Source organism: Giraffa tippelskirchi, chromosome 14 (genome assembly GCF_054371585.1).
Source record: "Giraffa tippelskirchi isolate mGirTip1 chromosome 14, T2T-mGirTip1v1.2.pri, whole genome shotgun sequence".
Classification (NCBI taxonomy): Eukaryota; Metazoa; Chordata; class Mammalia; order Artiodactyla; family Giraffidae; genus Giraffa; species Giraffa tippelskirchi.
The window spans coordinates 61,226,923-61,237,468 of NC_137288.1; the positions used below are offsets into that span (position 1 = coordinate 61,226,923).

Here is a 10,546-nt window from a genome sequence, read left to right on the forward strand (position 1 = left end):
CACAGAGGTTTGCTGTTAGGGACAAGGTCAACCGGGTTAACTACCCACAGTTAACTGCCTATTACAGACTGAATGTTTGTGCCCCTCACCAAAGTCATGGTAAGTCCTAACACCAATATGGTGGTATCTGGAGGTGGGGCCTTTGGGAGACAACCAGGTCATGACCGTGCAACCCTCATGAGTGGGACCAGCACCCGTATTAAAGAGGCCCCTGAAGGGCACTCCCTGGCCCTTCCACCCTGTGAGGCCGCAGCAGGAAGACCGTTCCTCAGCCTGGAAGCAGTCTCTCACTGGACACTAGAATCCGCCAGTGCTGTGATCTTGGACTTCCAGCCTCCACAATTGACATTCAGTGTGTCCTCTTTAAGCCACCCGGTCTATAGTATCTGTCACAGCAACCCCAAAGGGCCAAGACACTGCCTTCCCTCCCAGGCTCTGCATTGAGGCTCAAGGAGGAAACCTGTGAGGCAGCGGAGAGGAACCGACACGCTCACCTCTCAGGGAGACCATCACAGCACCCACTTTCATCTGAGCAGGCTGCCAGAGAACCTCTCCTGACTTCCACACCCATGTCTCCACTTGTCCCTTCAAAGCTCTTCCTGTACACGTTGCTCCAAAGTGGACTTTTCATAAAAATGGTGGGGGGAGCTAATGATGACCTGCCCCACAAACTGCCCCCAAGAGTCCTGCCATCCACAGGCCATCCAGCTTCAGTGGCCATCCAGCGCGTCTCCTGAAGTACCGGGTGTCAGAATCAGTATTAGAATAAAACAATGGGACAAAGGACACATGAAAAAATGCAGCTTCAGCAAGATCTTCACTGGAATTGTGCTAAATAACACCATTTATCCTCAGATGGTAAAGAACCCGCCTGCAGCGTGGAAGACCTGGGTTCGATCCCTGGGTCAGGAAGATTCCCTGGAGGAGGGCATGACAACCCACTCTAGTATTCTTGCCTGGAGAATCCCATGGACAGAGGAGCCTGGCAGACTACAGTCCATGGGGTTGGAAAGAGTCAGACAAAACTGAGCAACTAACACACATATGCATATACTAGGTGCAAACCATTGTGCAAAATACTAGAATGAACCAAGTTTCCATGATAAGAACACATCACAACAGGCACGGGGTCACAGCCCTCCCAGTCAATGTGATGAGGTCTCCGGCAGAAAGGAGGAGGGTGTCTGAGATGTCTTTGGTCATGAGTCTCTTATCTGTCCATCCTACTCTGTCCAAGGGCCTACATTTCAAGTTGCTGTTTCTTTTCTTTTTTTAAAATTTATGTAATTGGAGGCTAATTACTTTACAATATTGTAGTGGTTTTTGAAGTTGGTGTTTCTTGAAAACACTGAATTTGATCATCAATGACCAAAAAATGATCAGGAGATGGGAGCTAAGAAAAATATTCTCATGCAACAACCTGTGGCGAGCTAAACCTGGAAGAAAGTTATGAGTCACCTGGGATGCAAGCCTGCCTTCCAGGACAGCGCCGCTCTGTGCTCTCAAGGGGTGGTGCCAGCACCCCCTCTGTCCCCCCACCTTTCAACAGGCTGACAAAGCCAGCATGGAGGGCAGCCTCTCTGGTGGTCCCCTCCACCGAGCCAGCTGCCCTCGGGATACTCACTCCTAACCTGATCTCACCAGGGGACTGGCTGGCAGTGCTGGGTGAAGATGACCTGTCCCACTGCCTCAGGGACCCTCCAGCCCATTCTCCCCAGTGGGATGATCCTCAACTCTTGGGAAAACAAACACTTGGTATTTTTAAATAACTTGCCAACAGCCAACAAAAGCTAACTGATGGCTCAGGATGCTGCCAACTAACTCATACACTCTACACACAGATGAATCATCCTCCAGTTACTGTCCAGGTGGTGGGAAACGGGGAAAAAACCAGGAGAGGAGAACAGCCGCATTGTGAATGTGTACAAGCCCTGCACTGTAGTAACGTAAAAGCTCTCACAGCGGATTACCGTGCTTTGGGGCTGGCTTAGGGGTTTGCTTCTGCTTTGTTCTCTATCACAGTACACAAATCAGGTGTCCTGGGGTAAAAAGACCCAAATGCGGAAAAAAATCTTATTTCTGGGCATTTTTTTTTTTCAGAGCATGTAACATTTCATATTACAATTCACACTTGGCAACCTTCTTTTATCTCCTGTCTGCTGTGTAAGCTTTGTTAGAAATAAAATTTAGAAGCTAGAAATTCACAATTTATACAAAGAAGCAACTGAGGAAGGGAGAAGGGTTTAAGTGTCTAGTGGCCCTTCCTGTCCTGTTCACTTCTATTTCACATTTCCCAAATTCTTGGTTATAGAACTGAAATCACCAAATCATTCAAGTTTATTGGAATTTTATTGTTGTTCAGTTGTTAAGCCGTATCCAACTCTTTGTGATCCCATGGACCGTAGCATGCCAGGCTTCTCTGTCTCTCCACTATTTCCCAGAATTTGCTCAAATTCATGTCCATTGAGTCAATGATGCTATATTGTTTTTGTTGTTCAGTCACTAAGTCATGTCCAATTTTACCAGGGAGCAATTCACTTGGTTTAATAATATTTTCTGAAAACACAGATACACTTCTAAGAGAAGCATGGTATGTTGGTCATTCACACCCTTATATCAGTTCACTGCCATTTGGAGAAAAATAGCTGAGAACAGCTGCTAAGAGGAAATGTCTTTTCAGCACAGTCAAGGCAACCTCAAGTGTGATGGGGCTCAGGGCCCATAAACACACCAAAGGCCGGAGAAAGTCTGAAAAGGTCAAATACAACACGAGGCAGGCAAAATGCCAGACATCAGTCACCCCCAAACCAGAAACCACACCCGATACCTCATGGTTAGCAGACCCCAGCCTCAGGCCTCACTCCGTCTCACACTATCATAGCTCCAGAGTACTATGAACCAAATAGACCGAACTAGGAACCACCATCTGCAAAAACACTCCTAGTGGGAAACTGCATCCTAAAACTCCACACAACCCATCATAGAAATGTTTTTATCTATTGATATCATCAGGGGCAGCCTACACTTAAAATGCACTCTTGAAAAGGCAAACCAGTTCAGATCAAAGGCCTTCCTCTTGGGGCTTCCCTGGTGGTTCAGTGGTTAAGAATCCTCCCTGCAATGCAGTGGACATTGGTTCAGTCCCTGGTCAGGGAACTAAGATCCCACATACCTCAGAGTAAGTAAGCCTGCATCCCACAACTAGAGAGTCCTCACGCAGCAACGAAGACCCAACGTAGTCAAAATATTTTTAAATATATTTTTTAAAAAGGCCTTCCTCTTCATTATGCTTAAAGCAAAGACAGAACAGATAGGTGAACTGTGCTAATATCACACAACCTATTTGAGCCTTCATCCCTTCTATGTCAATTCAATGTCTGGCCTCAGGGGGTTTTCCTACATCCGGCCAGCCGTTCTCCAAAGATGTGCCTTCAGTTACATGTCTGGTCCCTAAGGCCACATTCCACTGGGAGTGGAGGGAGGTAAACCCCCTATGGGAGTACCCACACGGATCCCCAAAGTCAAGGATCCCCAACTCATTCATCCTCAGGCACACCATTCCAGTCCACCACGAGGGAGACTGATAATTAAAAGCGAATTGTAGAATATGACTGTCATTTCCCTGAACAATGACCACAGGAGTGTCACTGTAAAACAGACTCGGAGCCAGCCTGCCGGCAAAGGAGTAGCCTTGTGACTGAGGCCAGTTACATAACCTTCCTGGACATCAGTTTATGAGCGGGTCTCTCCAATGGGGTAGATGGGAAAACTCCATCAGTAACATGTGGAGTTTTGAGAACAATGCCCGGTACCTGTTAGCCAGCATTTAGTAGCACATACCCTCCACTTAAAGGAGGAAATTTTCTCACCTGTTATACAAGAGGGGAAAAACAGAGATCCATGTTGCTTTGAATCCATTATCCAGGACGAATCAAGTGTCAATTCTGACAGAGTGGAATATTTTTTTCTCTCTTAGATTTCTCTTAAAACAAAACAAAACTTTGCTTTAACCATCTTTATTGTTCTCTCCAGACCTACTGTGTTTCCTATGCCTCACAGATGATTGATATATAGAAAAATGTGTTCATAGGGAACCTAAACTACTCCATCTGAGAGGGAGAGAACCTTAAGCTTACATATTCTCAAAGCTGGGGAACTCACCACTCACACAGCAGCTCTTTGCCTTGCTGGAGACTCCCCACCTCTTCCTGTTCTTACAATTTGGGAACCTGTAACCGAATCTATACAGCTGACCCTTGATCAGCGCAGGGGATGGAGGCGCTAGCCCTCTGCACAGCCGAAAGTCCACACATAATTTATAGTCCATTCTCTATATAGACATCATTGAATTCAACTGGTTGTGATCACGTAGTATAGTAGTATTTACTACTGAAAAACATCCATGCATAAGTGGACCCATAAAGTTCAAACCTGTGTTGTTCAAGGGTCAACCGCACTGCCAGAGAACCCTGATGCTTGCTGGGATGATAACGACAACAGAACTGGATTATAGTTGGGAGGACATTAAGCCTTTAGTGTGAACTTCACAACGCCTCTGAGAAATACAATACGTATTATTCCATCTCTGGCAAAACAAAGGGGCAGAGGAGGGCTGAGAAAGTTTAAGAGACTTGGTCCACTTTTCCCCTGAAACTGCAGAGTCAGGGCTGGAACCCAGGTCTCCTAACTCTAAGGCGGGGCTTCAGTCCATCATCACCCACTTCCCCACTCAGAACTGTGACATGCCCATGTTACCCTCCCTGTGTGATGGATAACGTCAATTCTCCCAGGCCTTCCTGCTCATTCTGCCCGGGTAATTCATTATGAGTGGGCAGTGGTAGTTTTTCCAACATACAAACTTGTTAGTTTAATCATGAAGCCAAAAGCATAACAGGAAAAGCCGTCACACATCACATATTCATTAGCACTTTACAAACTCTGATCTAAATCTCTAACACCTAGAGTAATGACTAGCTAATAACCAGCCCCATCTCCACTCCCAGGCTAAACAATGAGTATGTTACCTAGTTATTTTTTCCTAAGGACATCAGCCATTCACTTGATATTGCCTTCTGGAAATTATACGTAATATGAAACTGAGATCACATTAGTAAAAACTTTTAGTTACATGGTGATGGAATCAGCCGTGAGAGTGTACTAAGATCATTTAACACAAGCAGGCTGTTTATGGCAGAGCTATCGCCCACAGGGAAGTGCAACAACTCACAATGGAGTAGGAATTTGCCTTGTCCTAAGCTAGTTTCTGAGAGGCTGCACTTTCTATTTCAGCTCTGATCACCATAACAGTTAACACAGTTGACATGAGAAGGGGGGAAGGGAGACCATAATGACCATATCCATTCCCAGCACCCATAAACTGCAATGTCTCCAGAGAGGCTCAGGCCGCCTTCCTATAGCAACGTGGTCCTCCGTACTTGTCAGCTGTCTTTGGGATGCTGGTTTTGAGCTGACAGTGAACACCGCACCTCACACTGGGGGTGGGGAAGCGGGATGCTGTGAGTCAAGCTGCCTGCCTAGCGGGGCCATGAAAGGGGCTGTGGCCCCCAGCCCCAGGGAAGCCGATGTAGACAGCCAGGCGTTTCCACCAGCATGTGGGTCTCATATCAGAACTGCAGAAAAACCTCCACCACTGCTCTCAGGAAACTCCTTCCAGGTGGAAGGTTTCTCTCCAGGCTCCGTTATGACTCTTCTAAGCCTACGCATCACATTTCACCCTCAGCAAACAGGGAGGAGGTTTTGGCCCCATGGTGATGAACAATGCCACATTAGTAAAACATTCCTGGGTCCATTAATTCAAATAAATATTTAAGCACCAAGGTGGCAGCTGCCAGGACAGAGGCATGGACAGTTCAGATACAGTTCCCAGCCCTCAGAGGCACCAGGGCAAGTGGACCAGCACCTCTCAATGTGGGGCCATCTCTCCTCAGCACTCTGAGACCACACACAGTGCCTCTGTTGTGAGCATCTATTAAACCATCTTTGAGACCCACTGGTATTACAGGGATGGCAACTGAGAGCCTCCTTAAAGAGATGTCAGAACAGTGGTATAAGAAGCCCGGCCCTAAATATTCCCTGGCTATCCCACGCCCAGCACCGAGCTTGACTGACACAAGTAATGGGCAGTCAACATCAGCCTGACTGAAAAATGATGGATTACGCTTACCAGACATTCTAGGTCTGAGTATAATCCGACGACATGGGGGAGCGGAAAGATCAGCTGGACGGGGCCGCGTCACCCGGGTTCTAATCCCTGGCACGGAAGTGTGACCTTCATCAAGTCCCTGCTGAACTTCTCAGTGAGGCTCACTACCTTTATTCCTGCTGACCCCTGGTACATCAACAGCTTTCCTTTATAAAAAAAATATTAATATATTGCAGTTTTTTTAAGTATAGAGAAGTTAGAGCAGACATCTGTATCTCCAAAACACAGTTAACATTTTATAGCCTATTCCTGGAGAAGGCAATGGCACCCCACTCCAGTACTCTTGCCTGGAAAATCCCATGGACGGAGAAGCCTGGTAGGCTGCAGTCCATGGGGTTGCTAGTAGTCAGACACGACTGAGTGACTTTACTTTCACGCATTGGAGAAGGAAATGGCAACCCACTCCAGTGTTCTTGCCTGGAGAATCCCAGGGATGGGGGAGCCTGGTGGGCTGCCGTCTATGGGGTCGCACAGAGTCGGACATGACTGAAGCGACTTAGCAACAGCAGCAGCAGCATCCTACTCACTTTGGATTTTTAAAAAAAATAAATTTAATATTACCATTGAGTGTTTCATTCCCCTGTAATTGCCTGCCCTCTAACCCCCAAAGGATAGCCAATATTGACAGTGGAGAATTCCCTCACATCCATGTTAGTACCCAGGAACACAAAAATATACATCCATAAATGCACAATATTTGGGGCTGTATACTTTAGATAGATGGTAGCATATATATTGTTGTTCAGTTGCTCAGTCATGTCCGACTCTTTGCAATCCCATGGACTGCAGTACCCCAGGCTTCCCTGTCCCTCACCATCTCCTGGGGCTTGAGCATATACTATATACTACATAATTTTACTTTTCCTACTCACCATTGGTATTTATCCTTTTTGATACAAGTAGATCTGATTCACTCATTTCAGTATTCCACCGCACGTGGGACCATTATTTATCCACTCTCCTATTGGCGGGTCTACATAAGTGTTTGTTCACATAGTAACTCATCAAGTATTATTCAGAATCTACCGGTTGTGCCATATACTATGCAGGCATTGGAGACTTAAAGAAAAATGATACAATTTTCACATTCAGGGCAAAGATAAAGAGCTCCCTTGTAGAAACACCGAGGTTGGGGGAACCTTGCCGACTATGCCAGCAGTCAGTTGGATATTTCTGTTTAGAGCTCAGGAAGGGAGTGAAGGCTTAAGAAATGAGCCTAGAGGTCTTATGTTTACAGGTGGAAGATGAAGCTATGAGAGCATATGAGTTGGCCAAGGGCACACATGTGACTAGTCAACCCACAGACATGCGAGACGAAAAAAGAGTACTGTTTTTATGCCACTAAATATTGGGGTGGTTTGTATGCAGAAAAACAGATACCCAAACAAGAGATCACTCTACCAGTAACCCCAAACCAGACTAACTGGGAGTGGTGGCCCTCTACAGCAGATCATGCCAGAGATCCACAGTAACAGCACAGCTGGCATGTCTGTGTGTGCGACAGCTGCAAACAATGCAACAACCAGGCAGCGACATTACCAAACACCACACAGTCCTGTGGCCAGGGACATATCCTAGCAGTTAGCTTTCCCCCTACATCTCGAGAGTGTGTCCTTAAGCTACAGCTAGGTAGGAGAAGGCAATGGCACCCCACTCCAGTACTCTTGCCTGGGAAACCCCATGGACAGAGGAGCCTGGTAGGCTACAGCCCATGGGGTCACGAAGAGTCAGACACGACTGAGCGGCTTCACTTTCACTTTTCACTTTCATGCACTGGAGAAGGAAATGGCAACCCACTCCAATATTCTTGCCTGGAGAATCCCAGGGACGAAGGAGCCTGGTGGGCTGCCGTCTATGGGGTCGCACAGAGTCGGACACGAATAAAGCGACTTGGCAGGTAGGGTACTGACGTCTGCCTCATCACACCCCACAGCTTCTCCGGAAACTCCCTTGGATACAAAGCATCTTAGACACTGCATCATCAAGTGGAATATTAGAAGAATCATATGCTCGTCTGCATGTGTCCACCGTCTCTACACACATCAGCAAAACCCTCCAAATGAACATGCAAGAGTAGCAACAAAGAAGCCGGGTGTTCACTAGGTAGGGTAAGGGCTGGAGGTGCCTTTTCTCTGGAGGTAAGGCCTCCTGTGTGGAAAGCACAGCTGATGCGAGGTGCAGAGAAACCAAAATGGAAGAGGAGAAAAATGTCCTCAAAACCCAGCAACACAGAGGAGAACATGCCAGGGGCCACGGGAGCAGGTGGGCTGGGGGTGCCACCAGACTCAGAGGGGCAGGGATTCTGTTCCTGCAAAGATAAGAAGGCCTTATGGTAGTAGTGACATCTGAGCAAAGATGTGAAGGCTATACAAGATTTGAACACGCAGAGGCAGGGAGTGTCAGCAAGAGACCCACACGCAGGACACGCAGCAGGCGGTGTGGGTGAGGGGAGCCTGCTGTAAGGCTGGCTGTGGATCGGGGGTACAGAGGAAGGCAGAAAAAAAGGCTAGACCAAGGAGCACCCTGCACACCCACTGCAGGAGCGGAGGACTTCAAGCTGCAGGAAGTGACTGAAAGTTTCTGAACCAGATAAAGGTGAGATCAGAACTAAGTCTCAGCAAGCTTCACTTGGCAGATACGTTGGGAACAGCAGCCACACACATCAGAAAAATAAGTGATGTGGAGTCCATGTGTCCCACCACAGACACAGCTTAAACACAGGTGGCCACATTGGTGAAAACTCGAGATGAAGTATTTTTCATGGGACTTTAAAATCATTAAAACAAAAATTGTGTTCTTTTCTGTGGAACTCCAGGTTAGCTCATTAGGAATAAAATAGGACAGTGCAATTTTTCAATCTACATTTTTACATATCCTCTTGCATAACCCTTTAGCTTCCCCCCACTTCAAGGACTAGCTCAAGCTTGTATTTCAGAAATTACTAAATTTCTCCAGTTGCCTGGATTATGCATTTGAGCACAAGGCATTTAAAATGCATGCATTCGTGTATAATTTATATCCCCCATCTTCCAAAAATGATTTGTAGCAAAGTAATTCATTTCATACTGTCTTTTCCAGTCATTGTTTTGCATATCTATCTCATCTACATTATAAACTTCTTTTGAAGAAGGGCTGTATATTATACATCTTTGGTTCTTTCAAAATTCTCAATTCAGTAGAGGCATATGCTAGCACCTGACACATTCTTGTTGACTGATTTCTATTGCTCCCTTTCTTAGTAATATCATTTTGGAGAAAAATTCTGATGTCCATTATTCCCGGCTAATCTTTATTATTCCTGTCCATCACATCTAGAAAAAGTAATCTTTCAGAAGACTTTCCAGTTTCCTTTTTAAGTACTATTTTTTACAGTTTATCAAAAGCTCAAGTTATAGAAACCTTCTTCAAGTGTTGGAAATACAAAAAGAAAACCCAAGTTTCTCCCCTGAAGGAATCTAACAAAAGGTGTTCATGGAAGACAGACTTCAGGTCTGCCCAAGAGAACAAAGCCAATGCTCACTGACAGGGTGATGTAGACCGAACGTTCATGTCTCCCTTAAATTCATATGTTGAAACCTAATTCCACTGTGATGGTGTTTGAAGGTAGGGCCTCTAGGAGGTCATTAGGTAATGAGGGTGGAGCCCCATGCACAGGATTAGTGACCTTATAAGAGGCTTAAAGAGCCCAGAGTTCTCCCCTTCCACCATCGGAGGACACAAGGAGAAGATGGCCATCCATGAACCAAGAAGCATCCCTAACCAGGTGCTGAGTGTGCCCCTGCCTTGATTATGGACTCACAGCCTCCACAACAAGGTGAAATGGATTTCTATTGTTTAAAAGCCACTTAATCTATGGTGTTCTATTACAACAGCCCAAAGGGACACGGATTCCAGGAAACATCAGCTATGGGACATTAACTAAATCCCTTATTAGGTTTGTCTCCACATCGATCTAGAATTCAACAACCAACATTCATAAGCTCTACGGTCATCATTTACAGGAATCCAGAAAATCGCCACCACCCCACTGTGGGTGGGTTACTGTTCCTGCTACTGATGCTGCCCTTTCTTTTTTTATCTGACTTTCAAGGCAATTTTCTTAAACCAAAGTTTCAAAATGTGATGTTTAAAATCAAAGCCGACTTGCTCCCTAGCCTCGTAGGTACTGAAGTCTTCCTACAACTGACCTGGTGTGTATTACAATGCAGCACAGGGGAGCTACTACCTCTTGGGTCCATTCAGGAAGAACCTCATCACACCACCACTTCACTTATGACATGGTCTCACATCCTCCTGGAGCATCAAGTGAGGCTTCTCTTTATC

The 10,546-nt window shown here is 46.1% G+C and overlaps 1 protein-coding gene across 19 annotated transcripts in view; it reads right to left on the reverse strand.

The window, feature by feature from the left end:
• MYO5B (myosin VB) overlaps positions 1 to 10,546 on the reverse strand; it is a 337,885-nt gene that overhangs the window by 219,294 nt on the left and 108,045 nt on the right. For 4 of the 19 annotated variants that reach the window (XM_081562018.1, XM_081562011.1, XM_081562020.1 and 1 more), the window contains exon 1: positions 10,449 to 10,546. The exons of 8 other annotated variants lie outside the window; for them this stretch is intronic. Coding sequence is in view for 4 of the 11 variants with exons in the window: in XM_081562005.1 (XP_081418131.1) it covers positions 10,449 to 10,461 (13 nt within the window). In the remaining 7 variants the exon portion in view is untranslated. Of the gene's footprint in view, positions 1 to 6,184; positions 6,370 to 7,095; positions 7,283 to 10,403 lie in introns of those variants that run through there. 7 more of the 19 variants (XM_081562008.1, XM_081562006.1, XM_081562007.1 and 4 more) reach the window with 4 other exon arrangements.